The sequence below is a fragment of the Lemur catta genome, chromosome 17 (assembly GCF_020740605.2).
Source record: "Lemur catta isolate mLemCat1 chromosome 17, mLemCat1.pri, whole genome shotgun sequence".
In the NCBI taxonomy this organism is placed as follows: Eukaryota; Metazoa; Chordata; class Mammalia; order Primates; family Lemuridae; genus Lemur; species Lemur catta.
The window spans coordinates 28,086,414-28,107,742 of NC_059144.1; the positions used below are offsets into that span (position 1 = coordinate 28,086,414).

The window sequence follows — 21,329 nt, forward strand, 5'->3', positions numbered from 1 at the left end:
ACAGATGTGTAGCTCGGGGCTGGGACTGCAGTCTCCCAGAGCCTGTGCATGCAGTGACAGCTCCCTGGCAGGACACGAAGGCTGACACAGATGTGGAAGAACACAGCATGATCCATTCCTGGTTGTGGGGGGTCACAGCTGGACTCAGCCTTGACACCATGTATAAACCAGAACCTTTTTAGATAGAAGTAACAGAAACCAAACTCTAACAATCTTAGACAACTCTACTAGTTTCCTTGAGTGGCCATAACAAATCACCATAACTTCACTGGCTTAAAACAACAGAAATTTATTCTCATGGTTATAGAGATCGGAAGTCTGGAATCGAGGTGTCGGCAGCTCCAGGGAAGAATCTGTGCCTTGCCTCCTTTTCCTTCGGGTGGCTGATGACATCCCTTGGCTTGCGGCTGCACTATCCAATCTCTGCCTCTGGCCTTTGCGTCACCTTTCCCTGTGTGTGTGAGTTTAGTCTCTCTCTAGACATCTCCGCCTGGCTCTCATAAGGATACATGTGATTGCATTTAGGACCAGATAAGCTTCTCCTCTCGAGATCCATAACCTAACCACACCTTTGCCATAGAAGCTGTTACTCTTTTGCCTACATATAAGGTGATATTTACAGCTTCCAGGGATTGGGAGGTGGACATATCTTTGGGACCACCAGCAGCCATGAAGCAATTTTACAATTTTAAAATAAACTTTGTTCTCTTTATCTTCCCAATCTTTTAGAAGGTACATGCCTATATTTTTTATCCAGAATTCTATTTTTATTCGAAGTCATTTCCACTTTTTTAAGGCCAATATTTGACTCTAATTAACTGAGTCAAAAATGGCAAATAGATGTGGAATAATTAGGATACAAAGAAAAAAATTTTTTAGTAAAAAAAATGACAAATAGTTTAACACACTTCCATAGGAGGCAAGTCATTTAGCAGACATTTGATTCTGTGTTTGGGCTACCCTACAGTCGTGGTGAGCAGGGCACACACCATACACCCGGTCCCTCCTCCACCCACTCGCAGGTGTCGGTTCCCCCACAGGTGGGGAGGATTCCCCTTCTTCATAAAGCGAGGGTGGGTTTGACTGAGTTTCACTCTGCCCAACACCTTCTTTTTCTTTGGAAAACTGTCCTTCCCATTTCATGTGACCCTGGTGGGCTGACATTACTCCCCGGGCCACAGGAAGAGGCATATAACCCATGCTGGGCCCATCAGGGGCCTGCCTGGAGAGTCAGGAATGCTGGGAAAGAGAGATGCCTTTCCCTACCGAGACTGCTAAAGGGAGAGATTGTAAACCGGAGGCTGATGGTGGCAGTCTTACCCTCTCGCAGCTGAGGGAAGCCATGCACAGACCAGCAGGGCCAATATCATTCGAACCCCTGGAGACAGCTGTGCCTGAAGCCCAGATTGCTCAGACACATGCTCAAGCCAGTCTGATCTGTTTTGTTACAAGCTGGGAGCAAACTGGGAGGCTGGTTGACACCTGCTAACAAGCAGTGTCTGTGGGTTTGGTACAAGTTGCTACGTACACACACTGTCTGAGCTGGTGGCTCTTTTTCTGGTCAGGACAGCCCCAGGCCTGAGTTTTGGTGTGATCTGTACCTAACCCCTGTGTCTTGGGCCAGGATCTCCAGAAGCCAAGCCCAAGACAGGAATTCGCATGCCATGATGGAACCTGTGAGCCAGGGAAGCAGGATGAGGCAGGGGCAGGAGTCTGGCCTCAGCCTGATCCCACGGGAGCTCTGGAGCACTAATGGCATAGAATCATCCCCTCTTGAGGCAGGCAGGCCAGCCCTTTGTGCCCCTGCATCAGTCATTGGCTGCAGCCACCTCTAGGAGCAGAGTGTAGCCTATAAGGTATTTCTGGAAGGACAATTTTATAGAGAAGGGGGCAGCTGGAGCTGGGTTAGCAACCACTGTTCCCAGTGGCTGGTGGATGAGCTGCACTGGCCCGGAGAGGTCCCTGAGCAAGATGCCTACAGCTTCTACTTCAACCTACTTTGTGGCTCCTGCCAAACCTTAGTAAGTTGAGAAGGAGCAGCCCAGGGACACAGTAGCTCCAGGAACCCTCACTCATCAGGAGTCTCCAAGCTTTTGAGGAAGAAGGAAACAGGCAGAAGGCTTAGTACCTGACCCCATTGTTCTGCCCTCTCCTCCCCAAACTTAACAATGCCCTTGGCATTCGCTGGGTCCACACTGGCCAGTGTGTGTCACGTGGCAACCCCAGCTGCAAGCGAGGCTGGGAAATGTAGTTTCGTTATCTGAGTACTAGCAGAGAAGGAAAAAGAATAGACAAAAAAAATGCAAATCCCTGCCACTAGGGCCTGAGAGTTGATTCATTTCAGCGTCTGTGGGTGAGGAGATAGCAGAAGGAGCTCAGAGAGGTTCTGAGGCCATCCAAGGTCACACAGGCCAGCAGGGGCACCCCCTGTAGCAGATCCTGGTCTCCACGCTCCCAAGACACAGGTCACAAGAAAGCAAGGTCAGTCTGGGCACATGGGTTTATTGTGCACCATATGCCACTCCTATTGCTGCGGTAAACAAGGGAAGATGGCCACAGGGCCGATGCCATGCAGGGGCAGACGGGAAGCACTCGACCAACATTAGCCACGGGGTGCAGGTGGCTCGGTGGTGGGTAATGCCTGGCGGGGAGGGTGCCCTGGGAGGCTGCAGCGCTGCGGGGAGTCTTGCCTACGAGTCTGTCAGATGAATTCCTCAGGGTGTTATCTGCTTAGGAGTCTGAGACAACTAGAATTCTGGGAGTCTGGATGGTCCTGACCTTCTCGAGGAGATCTGGAGCCCTGGGGAGGCCTCAGCTACAAAAGTGACCCTTTCCTGCCCCTACCCTGTGAGAGACCCCAATTGTCTCAAGGTCTGTGCAGAAAGGGACCTACCACCAAGATGCCTACTGACAGGCAGGCCAGGGCTTTGCAGCCAGGCCCCCAGCCTACATCCAGGGGACAGGTACACAGGGTGTCCAGACCTACAAAGGCCAGCAGGGTGAGAGCACGGAGGCCAGCTTGGGAGGGAAGCCAGTCCCTTTTCAGTGGGGTGGCAGGCCACAGATGTGGCCCTGTACCCCAGGCAGAGTGCGGCAGTTGGCAGTGTTGTCCGAGGTCTGCCATCCTGGTCAGAGCAGGGCCTGGAAGGCCAGGACGGGGAGGATGGAGAGCAGGGAGCTCCCCTCCCGGGACCCATTTGTGGAAGACACCTTGGGGGTGGGACAGAGTGTGGACTTGAGTACTCTGCCTGCACCCCCATCCTGGGCATTCACGCCTCTACCCAGGCACACCTGGCGTGGAACAGTGTGAAGCAGACAGTAGGGAACTGCCAGTCCCATCCCCTCCCTGCACCTACCTGCAGAAGGCTGTGCTCTGGGACTGGCTGGGGCTCCAGCTGGTCCTGCAGGACTGGGGGCCACCCGCTGTCAAAGGCCTGTATAGCACCATCTATGGAGGGAGGGGTCCAGGGTGGGCTTCACTGGGACACCCTAGCATAGGACCCAGACCCTTGGGGACAAACTGTGAGACCTCCTGGTGGCTGCAAAACTGACTCCTTAGGATGGAGGGTGCATGGGAGGAATAACAAAATAAGGACAGCTGTGCTAAGAGGAACTCAAACGGTGCAGTCTTCCATCCTCACAGGCGAGGGTAACAATTATCCCCATTTTACTGCTGAATACAAAAAGGCTCAGAGGTAGCAAGTGGAAGGATCTGGCTTCAAACTCAGGCCCCGTAACTCCGAGACCACTGAGCTGTTCTGACCCTGAAAGGCAAGATCATCAGTGGGGGGCGGCGGGCGGGCTTGGGCGTGCCCGGGGGATGAAATCCCCTCGGAAGTGTGGAAGGAGGAGTCTCGCCTCGTTCAATTCCAGGTCCTTGTTTTAACTCTCGCCTCCTCCCTCCCGCAGGAGCGTCAGCCTTGACACACCTAGGATTCTACTTAGGGTCTGTGACCTGGTCTCGGGGACAGCTGTCCGCGGATTCTCCAAGAGCAGGACGGCAGCAGAGGGGTGGGGGTGCACCTGCGTGGCTGCCACAATGAGCCTCAGTTTCCTCACCTCCAACATGGCCTACCTACCACCGGCCAGGCGGCTTGGGAGGGGGCAGGAAGTGCCAGCCCCGGCCCAGGCCCCTCACCCAAGCAGCTGTTCCTTGTAAACAGCCCCCGGAAGGCTTCACACTCCTCACGCCGGTTTCCGCTGGCTCCGCAGTCGCACCAGGGCGCCACGCGCGCGCTCGTGTTGTCCACGTAGTTCGGGGTGACCGCAGTGCCTGCAGGGACCGCGGGGGTGGGGTCATTGGCCCACCCAGGCGGAGGCATCCCCGGAAGAGCCCCAGCCCGCGCTCGGGTCCCAGCCGCGCGTACCCACGAGGCCCGCGTAGGCGCGCAGGCAGCGGGGGCCGTGTTCCCGCGGGCAGCCGTCGGGGACGCCGGGGGCGGGCGCGCAGGAGGCCTGGAACGCCAGGAGGCGGGGCCTGCGCGGCGCGGGGAGGGCGGTGAGTGGGCGGTGGCCCCGCCCAGCCCCGCCCTGCCGCGCGCCCCGACTGCGCGTGCGCACCTGCGCCGTCGCCGCCCCGCGCACCTGCAGACGCGGCTGCGCTCACAGGCGTCTAAGGGCTGGAGGCAGGAGGGCGGCGCTGGGCCGGACCCCCGGAAGGCGCAGGCGGGCACGAAGGTCTGGCGCCGGCGCTCGGCGCACGCGGGGCCGGAGCACGGGCAGAAGAGCAGCGCGTGGGTGAGCGCGGGCGGCGCGCGGGCGAAGAAGCGGCGCAGGGCGCGGCGGCAGCGGGCGCGAGGGCAGCCCCCCGGCGCGGCCCGACCCAGGCACTGCGCCACATACTCCGTGCGCAGCCGCTGGCACCGCGCGTCCGCCGTGCACGCCTCGGCCGCGTCCACGCATCGGTTCTCTCCCGTCGGGCTCGCCGACCCTGGTGGAGGAGCGAGCAGGCTGCAGTTCTCTGTGCGCCCTGCGTGCACACTTCACCCCCGCCCCCAGGCGACGCTCTCGGAAGGTGGGGGGCGCTCAAAACCCGACGGACGCAGAGTGTGGCCTAAAGACGTGGCAGACGGGCGTTGACCGGCTCTCTGTCGCGAGGATAGGCAGGCGCGGGCTCTGGGGGGGGGGGTGTCTCTGCAACACGTCAGGGTCGGAGGGGACGCATTGAGGCCGAGCCTGGCCTTCCCGGAACCACCTCTATCCTCAGAACAGAGGCTTCTTCCACCCTCACGGGCCCTACCTGATGGGGGAAACAGGCTTTCTGGGGGCCTGGAGACTTCTCAGACATGGCAATGAGGACATCGGCCGCTCCTTGTTCTCTCCTCTTGACACGCTGGGAAGCCTGGCCTTGCCTTCGCTCCCCTCCTTCACCTCCCCTAGTGGAGACCCTTTGCGTGGGTCTATAGCTTTCTGCTTCTCTCTCCTTTTCAACCTTGTGCGCCTCCTCCTGCCCCCTGCATCCAGTGTCTTCTCGCCTCAGTCTTTTCTGATGCTCCCTCGGTTCTAACTCGCCCTGCCCCATTTGGACTCTGGCTTCCTCCGGCCCCTCCACCGCCACCAGCCAAGCCAAAGAGGGATTCCGAGCAAGGGCTCCGGCCATTGGAGAGCCCGTTTAGGCCTGGCTGCCAGGGTGTGGATTCAGAGAGGTCCCTAACAGCACCTAGTGTCACCTGAGGTCTTGGACCTGCCTCTAAGTGCTTACCTGTCTTCCTTGCCAGGAGCGCCCTTACCCTGTCTCCACCCTCAAATGAGCGCATCGCAGCTCCAAGATCTCCTGCTTTAAACCTTTACCAGATTCCGTTCTCCACACCACATGCCATAAAGTGACCCACCCTCCCCATGCCCCAGGTGAGGAAGGGGCAGTGGGAGGTGGAACAGCAGATGCAAGACACTGAAGATTTGAGCAAGGAGTTGTGAGGCCCCAAGACTGAGGGTGGAAGGATGGGTACAGTATTGGGAGAAGGGAAACAATAGGGGAAAGTTCGTGGGGCAAAGGTACCAAGGCTGGACTTGGGAGGGGGGTGGCTCAGCTGGGCCCAAAGGCGGGATGCTTGCCACACAGTGGGTTAGGTTCCCAGGTGTCCCCACACCCCGAGCACAGGCCTCTCCTCAGTGCCCTTGCATGCTTCTGGCTTTCCCCGGAATCACTCTTTTTTTTTTTTTTTTTGAGACAGAGTCTCACTTTGTTGCCCAGGCTAGAGTGAGTGCCGTGGCGTCAGCCTAGCTCACAGCAACCTCAAACTCCTGGGCTTAAGCGATCCTACTGCCTCAGCCTCCCGAGTAGCTGGGACTACAGGCATGTACCACTATGCCCGGCTGATTTTTTATATATATATTTTTAGTTGGCCAGATAATTTCTTTTTTTGTTTTTAGTAGAGACGGGGTCTCGCTCAGGCTGGTCTCGAACTCCTGACCTCGAGTGATCCACCCGCCTCGGCCTCCCAGAGGGCTAGGATTACAGGTGTGAGCCACCGTGCCCGGCGGAATCACTCTTTTGTGCTCCCACCCTATCCCAGAGGAGCAGGGACAAAGAGGCCAGGGGTGGGGGAGGAGATGGGTGCTCACCCAGTAGGAGCAGTAGCAGCAGCTGCGTGGACCCCAAGCAGCACACCATGCTGGACAATGAACAGAGGAGAACAGAGAAGGACGGCAGAGGCAGAGCCTTAGACAGGTGCCAGCTTCCTAGCGCCTTCCTAGCAGGAGCACGGTGGAAACCCAGGTGTATGCAACACGCTGGGAGAAGCCTTTGCAGTGGCAGTGACTCCCCGCCCCCCACTGAGTCCGCACCCCAGGCTGCGCTTTCAGGTAGATCCTGGAGTCACGGGATCCAGCACCTGAATGTGCGGAGAGGGACCCCAACACACTAGCCCTAGTGTCCCCTCTCAGTTCCTGTGCTACCCCCAGCCCCATTCCCCTTAGTACCCCCTACCTACTACTATGTTGTCTTTCCCTAAACAAGATACAGTATTGTTTTGCATATGTACAGACTTTGTGTAAATGGTTTACTGCATGTATCACTCAGGAACTTGCTTTTTCGCTCAACAATTTTTTGAGATTTATTCAGGTTGGTGTTTGTAGAACAGTTCATTTTTCTGCTGTATGGTATTCTACGAATGTGACTCTATCATATTTTATCCATTCTGATATTGTTGGATATTGAAAATTTTTTTTTAATGTTTAGCTATTGAAAATAATGCTACTATGACCATTTCTGTACATTTCTTCTGGAGTGTATGGGCTAACATTTTAAATTGTCTGTGTATCTATTTGTCATCTAAACCTTAGGAAGTCTCTTGGGAAGACTTCCAGAGCTGAAACAGAAAGGTGGCCCCAGGAGCAAATATCTCACATAGGAGACACCCATTTTTGTCTGTTTGGCATTGTTTCTTCTAGTAACAGGATCTCTTCTTTCGTGGAAACCGTTCCTTCCCCAGAATCACCCCTTGTGGCTCCCACTGGGCTGATCCCATCCCAGGACTCCAGGGAACTGTGCATAACCCAGGCTTGGCCGATAAATGTACAGTATCTCTCAGGCTATCATGATTGGCTCATGAATGGACATGTGACCCAAGCTGTACTAATCAGAGTTCATTCTGGGATTTTTGCTGGGACTATAAAAGGTGCACTCTGCAGGAGCATTTTTAGGGGAACCTGCCTGAGAAAAGGAAGCCATCCTAGAGGAAAGGAAGCCAAGAGGCAAAGAGTGAGAGGATGCAGAATTTGACAATATCCCAGTTATATGAGCCCCTAAACTTCTTAAATAGCCTTCGCTCCTGGGTCTAGTGGATTATCCGGGCTGGAGGGTGTACCCAGCAGGATCCCGCAGCCCTAAGAGGTGGGGGCCCTACTGGGCAACTTCTGATGAGGCTCTGGGGGCCTGGAGTGGGTGGGTGGGAGCTCAAAGGGGGGAAGAAACTTCCAAGCCTGAAGGTGCAGGAGGTCAGCTGACTCGCTGTCTCTGCCCTTGGGGGTCCAGGTTCCTGGAGTGGCTGTCAGTGGCCACCTGTCTTTAAGTCTCCTCAAATCAGGAGCCACCTCTCACCAGAGGCAGGATCTTGGTTTCTGGACTTGACCTGCTGAGAATGAGAAAGATGGGTCATCCCCTGAGGACTGGGGCCCAGGCTGCAAATCATGTGGCAGGAAGCACCAATTACCCAGGAAGAGCCACAGCTTCTGCCTCCCCCTCCCAGAGGCTTCCAGCATCCTGGTCTCCATGACAACAGCCTCTCCAAGAGGTCATGTCTCATTTGCATAATAACCAAGCCTAGAAGCCTCAGAGTAGGGGTAGGGAGCTGAGGGGCTTAGGGGTGAGAGGGTGGGTGGATGGGCAGTAGGAGGGGAGGGCTCTGTGTCAGGTCCCCACCTACCTTGGGGCTCCGGTGGGGCTATGGGGCCCAGGCTTCTCAAGGAGGCTGTTGGGTTCCAGCAGGGTTCTCAGGGTCTGGGAGCAATGGTGGAGGATGGATGCTGTGAACATAGTTGGCAGGAGTCCCAGGGGCTAGGCTGGGGCACAGGGGACTCAGGGTGGCTGGGTGCTCAGTGGAGAGGAGGGGCCCATCTGGAAGGAGGCAGAAGGCAAGAGCCCACCCTTCGCTTCCCTCCCTACCTCCCCCTGGGGGGTTCCACTCACCCAGGGGCCAGGGCTCTCTGGTGGCTGTGGGGCCCAACTCCATGGGGTGAACACTGCCCAGGGGGTGGTCCCTGCGTATAGGAGGTTGGAACAGTGACCTTGGGCAGAGCACCCTGGCAGTGCTTCCCTGCAGTGTGGCGTCCAGCCAAGGGGCTCTGTGTTGACTGAGTTTCCACCCTTCTGCTCTAAGCCACCCTCCAGCTCCCTTCCTGCTCCCTCCTGAGAGCCATCTCCACTTGTGACTCATGCCCTCCCGGGCTGCTGGCACCTCCTCCCTCCAGCCCTGACATTTTGCCCAAGCATGGTGCCACCCCAGCAGCCTGGAGCCCTCCAGATGTTGACATCACTCAGGTCCCAAAGAGGCCTGGATGTCCCCCGACCCCTGCTGTGGCAGCTGTGTCTGTGCTCCTAGCCATTGTGTCCTGCCATCCTTAATGACTGCCATCTTTGGCCATCCCTGCTCCATCTCCCAGAGCCTTGCCACTTCCTTTGACTTCCCTTCTAAACAGTCTCCACTGTCCTCAAAAGCCCACCCCAGAGGTGAGATGCAGACTACCCTCCCACAGGCGGATGCACCAAGTTCCAACCACCTTGCTCCTCTGCCCACACACCCTCATCACTATTCATGTGTCAAGGCCCTCTCAGCAAGGCCTGGTTGGTGCCCTGCCCTTGTCTGGGATGCTCTGCTTGCCCAGAGCACTCCCAAGGCCGGCTGAGTCAAACATAGCCATGGGGTGCCTGCTCTGCCCAGGACAACTATGCTTAGTATTATGTGACCCTCCTCCCAGATCACAGAATTGGGTTAGGGGCAGGTGACCGGAGGTATGAAGTGAAAAGGTGTGCTGGGCCTGGCATTTGGGAACTGGAAGGAGTGACAGAGGCGATTTGGACAGAGGAAGTGGCAGAGGGCTGAAAACACAGACAAAAGCTGGAGAGGCCTCCGGGGCACAGGGGAGCATGGACTGCATTCTAAACTGGTGCAAAAATGGCAAAGTCAAGGTGAGGCAGCTGCCTGGTGGGAGAAGCCACAGATGTGGACAAGAGCTTCTGTACTTGGCAGGGGAAGGACAGAGGTAGAATCCTGTGCCCTGGGGAGCTGGCAGGGGCAGGGATCCACACCCTCAGCTTCACTGGGAGGCCACTGGGGCCTCTCTCTGTGCCTAGGGGCAAGGCTGGCGACCCTGCCTCAGCTCCTTGCAGAAATCTGAGGAGAGGAACCACAGGAGTGGGCTCAGAGCCTACCCACTGCATGTGGGGTCCCTCCTCCAGCTCCAAGGGCATCGCTGGAGATGGGCTCCTGGCAGCCGGTAGCAGCACCAGGCCAGGCCGGCCCCAGGGAGCAGAGGCAGCAGGAAGCTAAGGAGCATGGCTGGCAGGAAGGCGTCACGGCCTGCGGAGGACAGGGTGGGCTGAGTCCTGGGCAGGTGCATCAACCTGGCCCCACCTGCCTGCCTGCCCCTGATTGGCTCACTTTCAAGCTGCACAGGGCTGCTGTCCAAGCTGCCACCAAAGCCCGGCTTGTCACAGAAGGGTGGAGCCCAGCCTGGAGCACAGTGGCAGTTATGGTTGCTATTACAAACCTGCAGAGGAGAAGAGAAGGGAAGGAGGGTCGAGTAGGATCAGGGAGCCCACCCCTTGGGCTACTCACCCCATGGCCGTGGCAGGTGGTCAGGCAGCGCTCCAGCTCCTGGAAGGTCGTGTTCTGGCAGCGCCTGTCCTGGCACACCTGTGGGCAGGCAGCACTGGGCAGTGACGGGGCACTCTGGCCTGTGGCACTCAAGTGGCAAGGAGGGGGCAGGTGGGCAGGGCTCACCATTCTAGGTCCACACTGCGTGCCCGGCTCTACAAGGCCCATGTCAAGGAGGTCCAGCTGGGCAGCATGGAGTACAAGGACTCCCCGGCAAGTCACCTCGCTGCCGTCTAGGTGAATGGTGGAGTCCACCGGCACCGTGTATGGTACAAGTGGGCTCTGCTCTCCACCCTGGCACTGCAGCTTCCCACACGGAGTATCCCTGGGGACGAAGTGGGGGTTGGTCACAGCCTGCAGTGTCCCCCCTTTTTCCTCACTGCCCAGCTTCTGCTCCCTCCGTTCCACTCCCCACCTCTGTGCACAAGGCACGAAGTGGCCCTCACTGTCCTGGCCACAGTTCCCATGAGCGTCTCCTGCACAGTTCACCAGCTGGAAACAGGCCTCCGGGGCCGGGCGGGAACCTGAGGAAGCATGGGCTGAGCTGGGGGCAGCCCAGGCAGGCAGGGGCTGTGATCCCGCGGGCCTCAGTTCCCCCTGCCCCTCTTCCCACAGGGGAAAACCGGAGGATGGGGGCAGGGTGCAAGGGCACTCCTGTCCTCTCACCAGGGCCCCAGAGCTGCTGGCACTGCTGCTCAAGCGTGGGACACGCGCCATCCCTGCAGTAGCCACGGCCCCTGGCGCAGGGCGAGCCGTCTAGTAGATAAATGTCCCGGGGGCAATTGGGGGAGGCGCCCGTGCAGAACTCAGGAAGGTCACAGTCCCCTGCAGCCTGGCGGCACAGCACACCTGTTGGCTTCAGCTGTGCAGGTGACCCGGAGCGGTGCGAGGAGGACAAAGAGACAATGGACAGTGAGAGATTCACTCCCAGAGCGCGTCTCAGAGGTGGGGGAGCTGGGCCGCAGGGCCCAGTGGACCCACGCACAGAGCAGAGCCAGCACCCAGCAGGGAGACCGGAGGTCTCCAATCAGCCAAGGCCACCACAGGCCGACTCCCAAGCGCCCGCAGCCCTCACCACAAGCCTTCCATGCCCTCACCAGGCAGCGCGTGCAGCAGTCCCCGTGGGCACACTGGGCCCCCGCGCGCAGAGAGCAATTGTGAGAGAAGCAGCAGAGGTCCCAGCACTCCTGCAGCCAGAAAGGCGAGGGGGGACCACGTGAGGGCGCTGTGCCCCAGACCTCCGGGCAGAGGGCGAGCGGGGACCCTCCTCGGACCTCCGGGCCCCAGCAAGCCCACCTGACCTGGCTGGGGCCGCAGTCGCACTCCTCGCCGGCCTCCACGAAGCCGTTCCCGCAGCGCGCCGGCGGCACCAGCAGCCCGGGCTCCGGGGCATTGAAGAGGCACGCGCCGCCCCCCTTGCGGAAGAAGGCGCGCAGCTGGCGGCGGCTGCAGGCGCTGAACACGCGCGGGAACGGGTGCCTACGGACGCGGGGAGGGCGTCGGGCGTGCGGGGACCGCCCCCGAAACCCCGCTCGTCTCTGATCCCCACCCCTGGGCGTGGCCACACAGCCTCTAGATGCGCCGGCGCCGCCTGAGCGGCGGGAGGCTCGAATGCTCCAGAGGAGCAGTGACTGGCGAAAAGTCACACGGAGAGGCGGGAGGGTGTGACGCCAAAAGTCGGCAGCCCAGGACCCAAGGTGGACCAGCGACCCAGCGGTGCAACTCCCGAGGTAGGAGTAACCTTGATAGGTTGTTCGGAAAATAATCTGCATACTCTTGAGAATCCACTTTACGGCGTTCCCTCCGTTTAAGCCTCATAAACGAGCCTAAGATCGGATACTGCTATCATCATCCCCATTTCACAGAAGAGGAAACTGAGAGATAACCAGAGAAACACAGCCGAGGGGGCCCCCCGGGTCCAGCGGCGGGTCCCCGCATCCCCCGCCCCGCGCGTACCCCGTGGCCGCCGCCATCACGCAGCCGCCCTGCTCGGCCGCGGCCTCCACGCAGCAGCCGTCGGGGTCGTGGCTGAGGCCCAGGCTGTGGCCTATCTCGTGGGCCACGGTGGCTGCGGCGCCAATGGGGAGCTCCGAGTGGTCCTGGGAGGGCGCGGGGCGCGGTCAGTGCGGGCGGCGAGCCCTCCCCCTTGGCTCCGTCCCCGGCCCGCGGGCTCACCGTGCTCACGCCTCCGGAGCTCTCGGCGCGGCACATGCCCTCGACGGGCGCCAGTCCCACGGTGTCGCCCCGGAAGGCGCGGCCCCTGCGGGCGGAGCGCGGAGTGACCGGGCGGGGTCGGGAGTCGAGGCCGCCCGGCCCGGGACCCGCGTGCGGGTCAGAGGCACGCACGTGAGCAGCTGCGCCGAGTCGTGTGGCCGCCGCGCCCACAGCCCCCGGCGCCACTGCAGGAAGGCCCAGAGCGTGGCGTTGGCGTCCGGCGTGACGCGGCTGCGGTCCCTCTCGGTCCACACTTCCAGGCCGCTCAGCACCACCTGAATGTCCAGAGTCCTGAGGATCTGTGGGCGGGAGGGGCTGAAGCCGGGGCCAGGCGCCCCGCCGAGCGTGGGCTCCTGCGCGGGGGCGCCCCTCTCCTCTCCCTGAGCCCGCCGCTGCCGCGTCACCCGCGTTCCTGCTCTCTCCTCCCCACCCCCAACCTGGTCCACATAGTTGGCGACCTCCAGGAGACGCTGTTTGGTGCGGTTCAGGTTCCTTTGCTGGGTCAAGAACTGGGAGGGCAGAAAGACCGTGGCGTGAGGGGCTGAGCTGGCCCATCCCGGACCCGCCGCCCGCCTGGGGTCTCCCCTCACCAGGGTGTGGTCAGCCACTAGGTACAGCTCCAGGTACCTCGGGCTCCTGCCGGCCTCACGCCTGTCCTGCGCAGGGGCAGATGGAGACCCTGAGTCGCAGGCTGCTGGGCTGAGCCCTCACCACCAACCCCAATTCTCAGAGAGAACAGTTTTAAAATGTTATTAGAACTTGTTTCTTCAGCCTTGGATAAAAGTATCTGTCCAGAAGGGGGAACTAGGAATTCCTGTCTCTTAGGATTTGGAGGGCTATGGATACTGCCTTCCCACTCCCACCCCGTGCAAGCCCCTGACCCTGCTCTGCGGAGCACGAGGAAGGCTGGCCATGCCCCTTTTGTCCCCAGGGTCCCTGTGGCCACAGTGCCCTTTCCAGGTAAGCAGCTGCTCAGTCCGGAAGATCTTGTGCGTTGAGGAGTCCTTGGAGTCCCCAGGTGGCAGGGGGCGCAGATAATAGCTGGCATTGCTGCTGAGCGCGATGAGGCCGCTAGGGTGCAGAGGGCCAGAGGGCTGTGAGGGAGCTCCTCCCCATCCCCAGGCCAGCCCCTCCCCCAGAACTCCTCACCTCATCCCAGAGCAGGTGCTGAGGACCACCCAAGAAGCAGGGAAGCCCCTCACTCGCCCATGGTAGTGGCAATGATCCTGGAGAGAAAGACACCCAGCCCCAAGTCTCAGCCAGGGCTGAAGCGGGAGGGGCAGGAGGGAGGGTTTGGTGGGGGGGCTGGCTCCAACCTCTCCCTAGGAACAGAAGCAGGAAAGTGGGGTAGGAATGGAGGGGGTGCATCCCCCAGCACCCCTCACCCTGACCTCAGAGCCCACAGGGGTATCTCACCGTATGGCTGGGGACCAGCACCACCGGCTGCCCATCTGGGCTGTAGTGGGTTTCTGTGTATCCAGGGGCCAGCAGCCTGCTGGGAGGGAGTGTTACAGGAATCACCTAAGCAGCCCTGCCTCCTCCAGGATGCCTTCCAGCCTTCCTCCCCGATGCTAATTGAGCAGCTCTGTGAGTGAGGCACCAAGGGTGTGCCCTAGGGAAGGAGCTCTGTGTCTCGCTCAGCTCAGAAACACTTTGAGCTGGAAGGAGACAGGTGAAGGTCAGGAAGGAGCCATGGTGATGGCCTAGGTGGTGGGGGTGAGGCTGGGGGGGAAGTATGGGAGGCACCAGGGAGGAGCAGAGCTAGGGGAAGGGTTTGTGGTCCCTGTGGGGCCTGCAGCAGCGTCAGGAGGGAGGATTCAAGGGGCACTGCTGAGGGGCGGGACTTGCAGCCAAGGAAGTGTGGTGAGCCCCGATTACCCTGCCTGTGGCCTGCCCTTGTCTGGTCAACCCTCTGGCTCCTCCCACCACAGATCCTTTAAATTATCTCCGCAGGCCCCTAGACCCCACGTGCCTCCCACCTGTCATTCAATGATGCCCACCCCCTGCTTCCAGAGAAAACAGAATCCCTGCCTGCCCACACCTGCTCCTGCAATGCCCACCTGAGCAGGGATCCCCTCCCCCACCTTCTCCAGACCCCGCTTGAGTAATGACCCCATCTTCCAGCTCCATCTCACCAGGATCCTTCCCACTGGGACAGATCAACCATTAATCAATCTCTCTTCTTTAAAGAAAATCATGAACCAGCCTCACCTTGGCCTCTTTACCTCCAGACCACCCCCCAAACCTGTAACACCTGCTTCTCTACCTCCCTGTCATTCCTCACCTGCTCCAGCTCTGCTCCCCCACTGCACACACTCATGCCACCTTAGGAGGTAGGTGATGTGATCACCCCGTTGAAAGGGTAGGGGCATCGAACCCCAGAGAAACAGTGGTTAGGCATGATGGACCTAGAGTTTGTTCCTGGTCCACCTGACTCCATGGGGAGAATGAAATACATGTGTAGTGCTTAGAACAGTGCCTGCGATGAAACAAGCACTTGGTAAGCGGCACTATTGATAATATGGTCTGACAGCTTCAAAATCCCATACTCCATCTTAGACACCACTTGACCCAGCCCAGGGCTCTAGCCTGAGCACAGCTCTGCCTGTTCACTCACTAGCTCAGCGTCTTTGGCTCTACACCATCCAGGACCCTCAGCACTAAAATGGCCTTCTATGATCTGGCCCTACTGGGACCCCCCAGATTCATTTCCCCTGCTCCCTTCCCTGGGGTGGAAACCTTCCAGGCAAGCTAGACAAATTCTCACCCCCAATATAGTCGGCGCCCATTTGTCCCTGCCGTTCCCTCAGCCTGGAGTGCCGTCCCATTGTTGGAATCTCCTCTGGGATTCTTTTAACTTGGCATATCCCGCAAAAGGGAGCTGACAAATGCTCCTGGGGTTGGGACGAGGGATGTACCCACAGCAGGGGTGACCCAGCCTCAGCTGTCCACTTCAGCCTCCAGGGGGCCAGCGGCAGGCCTGCATGACTCTCTCTGCCACTTGCACCCCTCCTGGGGCCCTCTCCCCTTCAGCTTCCCTCACCGGTCCATGTCAGTCCCTGCACCCCAGCACCAACCCCCTCCAGGGAGGTCTGTCCTGGGCTCCCAGCCCCACCCCAGCCTGGCACTCACTGCTTCTTCTCCAGCTCAAGCACCAGCTCCTGGCCTTCAGCCTCCAAGGCCACCAGCCCCAAGTCTGGCTTCGAGACCTGTGCGAGAAGGAGTGCAGGGTTGGGATGCATGTGCCTCCAGGCTCCTGTCTGCCAGGGAGCTGGCAAGGAAGTTCGTGGGGAGAACATGGGCTAGGGCAGGGACAGCAGCCCCTACCATGTGTCATGGAGGGGTGCGGGGGAGAGAGCATGCAGATAGAGGTGTTCCCAAACTCAGGATGTTTGTCATTCTGAAAACAACGGCTTGAAAGTGCCAAAGCAGAGTCCAACAGGTGCACGCGACATCCTCCCCAGAGACTGCGGTCCCAGAAAGGTGCCCTGCCTTGTCCATGGTGACTGGGCCCTACCCTGGCCTGCCCTCTTCTTTCAGGCCCAGAAGGGGCTTGCAAGGCAGGGAAGCAGCGGGGTCCTGAGGACACCATGGGGGCATTGGGCAGCCACAGCTTGGGTGTCTTCCCAGCCTCTGGCAGCTGGGGCTTATTTCTATATCTCGCTGCCCCGCATTCCCTAGGGAACTCGCTGCACTTGATCCCTCTGCCTCAGATTCCGGGGAACTGCCCCCTCCAGTAGCTTTCCTCGGCCTCCCGAAACCCCCTTCCCAGCAGCTTCACTGAGCTCCGGCAGGAAATATGGACCCCATCCCCGGCCAAGAGGAGGTGCCAGATCTCGGCCTGCTGTCAGGGGCTGTGGAGACCCCCATGCGCCCCTTGTCTACTCAGCCTGGCTGGGAGCCCAGAGTCGGAGCGGCCCGGGAGCTTCCTGGAAGGCTGCTGTGTCTTTGGAATGTCTTCTCCACCCTAGGCCCTCCCCTTTTATCCCAAAATGCACTGGGCTGGGACCCTGGCCAAGGGGCTCAGAGTCTTGGGGGCGGCCCTTCCTCCACAGGTGGGGAGCAGACAGCCCTTGCCTCCCCAGCCACAGGCCCCACAAGGCCCCAAGCATGAGCTCATGTGGCTGGAATGCCACTTGCTTTATTGGGGAAAGGTCTGCGCTGGGACAAAGGCAGTGGCCCAGATGGGAGACCACACTCGAGGCCCCTGTCCCCCTGCAGACCCTGCTGTCTTCCCTTCTTGCCCTCCTGTTGTCCTTGCCCCTCAATATGTACCCCATCCCATCTAGAAGTGTGAGTGTTTCCTGCCTGTTGGAGGGGACACTGCCTCTACTCTGTGTCCTGTCCGTGTCTTCCTGGGGGTAGAGGCCCCCAGTGGGGGAGGCAGGGCCACTCTGGGATTGCCCTCGTGGTCATGGCTCAGGCCAGAGGGAGAGCGAGCCCACAGTCGGAGTGATCCCAGTGTGTGCCCAGCCTTCCCTCTGCTGGGGATGTGGGGGAAACAATCTCAAAGCTCGTGGGCCAGTGCTCCGCCAGTTGAAAGGGGGCTCTGAGGGTCTGTGGGTCCCCAGGGAGTTTGGGAGCTGCTGGGCCTCTGGGAGCCTCCCAGCCTCATGACAGTGCTTTCCTGTCTTCCCCTCACTGGTCTTGGACAGTGGGGCTGTCCTCTCTTGCCTGGAAATCCAGAACAAAGAGGGCTCTCCAGGCTTGGCAAGGGGTTTGGCCAATGTTTGAAAGTCTTCCAGCCCCAGGACCCCGGGCTAAAGAGCTATGTGACCGTGGGCGATTTCCCCATCCTCTCTGGGCTTCAGTTTGCCCCTCTGTGAAATGGGCCTATTGAAGTCACTGGCTTCTTAGTTTGCAGCACAGATGTTGTGGCACAAACAGATGGGGTGTGACTATTCTAGAAGCATGTGATAGGCAGGAGTTGAGAAGAGGCCAGGGCAGATCGTCCTGGAGAAGCAAAATGGGGTGGGCTTACATCTGGGGGGCACCAATAAAGTGACCACTGTCCCCGTGCCCAGAAGTGGAGTCTGCATTAGTCAGTGAGGCTGAAGTTTCAGGGCCCTGAGTGGCAGGGCCCTGAGAAGGACAGCAATGTGTCCACAGGGAGGGTCCCATGTTCTGGGAAACTTTGCAAAAGGAAGATATTTTGGTGCTTTCTTAGAGAGGCTCCTGAAAAGCTTCAGACCCCACAAACCCTGGACTCCTTTGCCTGGTGGGGGTGGGGGTAGCCCGGATAATCCAGGGAGGAAGGGAAAGGGGGGAGGTGGGGTGAAGGACACCGAAAATGACTTCCATGTGTGCAGGCTCACATGATCTAGATGTCCAGCTCCCCACATCCCTCACCTGCCAACCCAGAGGGGCCTAAAGGAGTTGTGACACAGTGGTTCTGGAAATCCCAGCAAAACCACCATGCTGCAATTTAGGGAGGGGCAAAAGGCCTGGGAGGCCCGGGTGATGTAACACTGACCCGCTCCTCCGGGGTGACCATGTGCCAGCGTTGTCCATCCAGGACCCAGTGGGGGATGACTGGTTTTCCAGGGGTGTTTCCTGTGGTGAGGACAGAGCACAGGGTGAAGGGGACATGAGGGACATGGGGAGTGGGGGACAGCAGGGAGGAACGGGAAGCCTTGAGGGACAGACTCCATCCTCAGTGCTTGTAGGCTCAGCCTGGAGAAGGGTGGGCACCCATGGGGCATCTTTGGAACTGAGGAGCCACCAGGGAGGTGGCAGAAGAGAGACAGAGGAGCCTGGGAAGGGACAGTTCAGCTGGGGATGCAGGAGCCACCTGACCTTTGGGAGAGGGCAGGCTTGGGGTCAGAGTTCACAGAAAAGAGGCCAAGGCCCCCAGTGCAGAGGGGAAGGGAAGAGGGAGGCAGCCTCGGTATTTTTAGACTGGGCAGCAAATGCCTTTAGGATGAGAGATCCGTGAAGAGAGGATGACTGTGTCTCCCCACCAGCTGAGAAAAACAACAGCCAGATGTCTTGGGAGGTCCACCTTGCCCAGAGCTCCCCTGGGGTCTTCTTCCGGGTGGCAGGGTTCCCTGGACCCTGGCCCAGAAGTCCCCCTGACCATGTCTTCAAGATGAGGCTGGAGGATGTGCTTCCAGGCCAGGTCGGGCCGGGTGTGCCTAAGGGGGCTCTAGGAGGAATCCCAGAGCCAAGCATTACTCAGAGGGCGCCTGGAACCCTGGAACGCTCCCCTGGAATGCTCCTGGCCCAGCAGCTCTCAGCAGCCCTGCCCCGAAGGCGCCTGCTGCCAGCCCTCCCTCCCCTCTGGGACTCAGTCCCTCTGCAAGCCCAGCTCCCAGAACAGACAGCCCCCGGGGCCACCCAGCCCTGGCCCCCGACCCTGCCCAGGCTGATGGTTGCCATGCTGCTGGGTCACCCAGCTCCTTTTTTCTTCTCTCCCAGACTGGTGCCTCGGAGTCAAAGCCCTGGGATGGCAGCAGTTGCAGGAGCCCCTTCCCCGCCAAAGCGCTCCTTGACTGGCTGAGCGAGTTGCCATCAGGCAGACCCTGGGAAAGGAGGCTGAAGGGGCCGGTGTGGGGAGGGGTCTGAGTGGGGCTGGGGGGAGGAGGGGGAGGTCTCTCAGCCCAGAGAGGACTTAACTCGGGGTGGAGAGCCCGGCCTTGCTGGTTCCAGGCCTGTAAGGGTGGGGAGAGGCAAGGGTGGGCCCGTGTGGGGGTGGGGTGGGTGTTCTCCACTGGCACCCTGATGAGGAAGAGGCAGGCAGAGCCGGCTCTGGTGACTGGGTGGATGGGAGTGGAAACCTAGGGAGCCCCTCTCTCCCAGGGGTCCCATCACCCTCCCTGGCCCCAGGCTTGCGCTCTGAGGGGAGTGAGCCAGGGAATGCCTAGGGTCTTTCCCCAAGGCATGAGTACTGTCATCCCTCCCCCTTGGGGGAACGGAGCAGGACCCTGTACCTGTCAGGTCCTCAGCACAGTTCTGTGGACGCCACAGCCCCCAGGCTGCCCCACCCAGCCCTTTGTGCCTCCTCCGTGGTTACCCTCCCTGTCCCCTGGCCAGGCACTTGATGTACAGGACTCGATAATCCTCCCACCCACTTGCCGAGGCTGCTGTTTCCAGCCCATCTGACAGAGGGTTTGCAGAGGTTACATGCAAGAGACCGAGCTGCAGTCATCCCAGGGCACTGCTAAACAGGCACCTTCTGTTTGGAGAAGTCCTTCTCTATCTAACCAAACAAGGCAACAATATAAACAATATACACACTGCCCCAAGGTCCGGGGAGGAGGGAGGGAGGGGTGAGCTGTGAGACCACAGCTAGTTCTGCAGAGCTGAGGGCAGAACTTGGGGGGGACCAGCGGGCATGGGGGCTTCCAGGAGGAGGGAACCCCGCCAAGCCCTAAGCGGTGGCGGTACAGGGGCCGGCGGGGGCGGGGAAGTGGTGAGAGCGCGAATCCAGGCTCAGGGCCAGGCCTGGGCAAAGGCTGAGAGCGGAAGGGTCGGTGCCCCGAGACTTTGCAGGTGGCGCGGTGGCAGCCGGGCAGAGTATGGGCCAGTCCAGCCCCGAGGCTAGCCCAGGCACAGTTGAGCGTCTCTGGGCAGGTCCCACGGAGACCCACCCAAACCCTCCCCATGCCCTGACCTCCTGGCCCTGTGGTCCCAGGGGTGTCAAACCCTCCATCCGCTGCCCCCGGCTATGAGCAGAACCCACCACCGCTGCCAACACCTCACCCCACCTCGCCTGCCGCGGGGGGCTCGCCCGCGTCCGATCCTCACCTGGAAGCACTCCAGCGCCCGGCACCGGCCACAGGAGCAGCAGCAGGAGCACCGGCGACCCCCGAGCTCTCCGGGACCCCCGGCCCATAGCTGTGAGCGCCTCGGTCTCTAAGCTGCGTCTCCCTGCTGCCGGCTGGCGGCTCCGCCCCGGCTGGACTGCAGCCGACCCACGCCCCGCGCAGCCCGGCCCGCGCCGCCTCCCGATCCCCCCGCGCCCCGCTCCGGCCCGCCACCCGTCTCCGCGCGCATCCCCGCGGGACCCCGGCCGGCACGACCCGGCCTCGTGCGCGCTTGGGGAGCCAGGGCCACACTCCCAGGCCGCCGCAGCTGTCCAGAGGGTAGAACTCGGCCGGGGGATGGGGATGGCGGTGGGGTCGGGGCGTAGGTGGGAATCCGCGCGGTCCCGTCCCGTCGGTCTCAGAGCGCCCCTATGGGGGTGGGGGGTGGAGGGTGGAAGGGAAACTGCAGGGAAGGTTCTTTGAGGACCATAGCGGAGTAGGGTGGGGTTGGACAGAGGCTGCGTCTGGGGCCGCCTGTTGCTGCTCGTTTCTGCCCAGGGAGAGCCCTCGCCTTGTCTCCCGTCCTGCCTAGAGGCGTCCCCGGGGGAGGTTGAGCCGGGTCCCGCACCGCACCGCGCTCCCTTCCCAGGGGAAGGGAGGCCAAGAGGACCAATCTTAGCAGTCAGGGTTGCCCAGCTCAGAGCCACCGTGGCCGCCAGCCCCTGCTCCCAGGCGCGCACGGGTTGCGGGGAGCAGGCTTGGGGGCTTCAGTGCTGAGCAGAGGCCACGCTGGGGACGGGCAAAGGAGGAGGGCAACCCTTTGTCCCTGACGGTGGCTAGAAGGCAGAATTGTGCAAAGCCATAGATTCCCAGACGTGAGGGTTCTTTTCTGCCTGGGTAACATCTGTTTCTTGTTTAAAAGATTTGTGTACTAGGTGTAAATTCGGGTATTAAGAGATGTTAACTTTTAAGCAAATCTGTTTCTGAGAATTTGGAATGTAGTAATTCGGTTCGTAAAAGTTCCAGCATCAAGAGAAACCCACATTCACGTGAT

General features: G+C 60.1%; 2 protein-coding genes across 18 annotated transcripts; both read right to left on the reverse strand.

The window, feature by feature from the left end:
• Positions 1–269: 269 nt before the first annotated feature.
• Positions 270–5,756, reverse strand: GFRA4 (GDNF family receptor alpha 4). Its single transcript, XM_045528435.1, has 6 exons — positions 5,702–5,756; positions 4,585–4,930; positions 4,368–4,477; positions 4,139–4,273; positions 3,357–3,448; positions 270–3,210 (listed from the first exon to the last, which is right to left on the reverse strand). Exons 1-6 carry the CDS (start codon positions 5,754–5,756, stop codon positions 3,130–3,132), a joined length of 819 nt encoding a protein of 272 aa, XP_045384391.1. The 3' UTR covers positions 270–3,129.
• A 1,273-nt stretch (positions 5,757–7,029) lies between these two features.
• On the reverse strand, positions 7,030–20,421 carry ADAM33 (ADAM metallopeptidase domain 33). 17 transcript variants are annotated; one of them, XM_045529007.1, is made up of 22 exons: positions 20,277–20,421; positions 18,004–18,083; positions 15,663–15,739; positions 13,947–14,022; positions 13,680–13,756; positions 13,412–13,601; positions 13,121–13,186; positions 12,968–13,039; positions 12,663–12,829; positions 12,492–12,576; positions 12,273–12,415; positions 11,618–11,795; positions 11,414–11,503; positions 10,983–11,178; positions 10,732–10,840; positions 10,443–10,641; positions 10,278–10,355; positions 10,101–10,209; positions 9,872–10,019; positions 8,630–8,700; positions 8,367–8,466; positions 7,030–8,075 (listed from the first exon to the last, which is right to left on the reverse strand). In XM_045529007.1, exons 1-22 carry the CDS (start codon positions 20,362–20,364, stop codon positions 8,024–8,026), a joined length of 2,451 nt encoding a protein of 816 aa, XP_045384963.1. In that variant the 5' UTR covers positions 20,365–20,421; the 3' UTR covers positions 7,030–8,023. The 17 variants fall into 17 exon arrangements, 14 of the variants coding, with proteins under 14 accessions (XP_045384963.1, XP_045384961.1, XP_045384958.1 ...); XM_045529005.1 differs by having other exon boundaries at positions 13,947–14,025; XM_045529002.1 differs by having other exon boundaries at positions 11,613–11,795; positions 12,273–12,576; positions 13,947–14,025.
• Between the last annotated feature and the right edge of the window lie 908 nt (positions 20,422–21,329).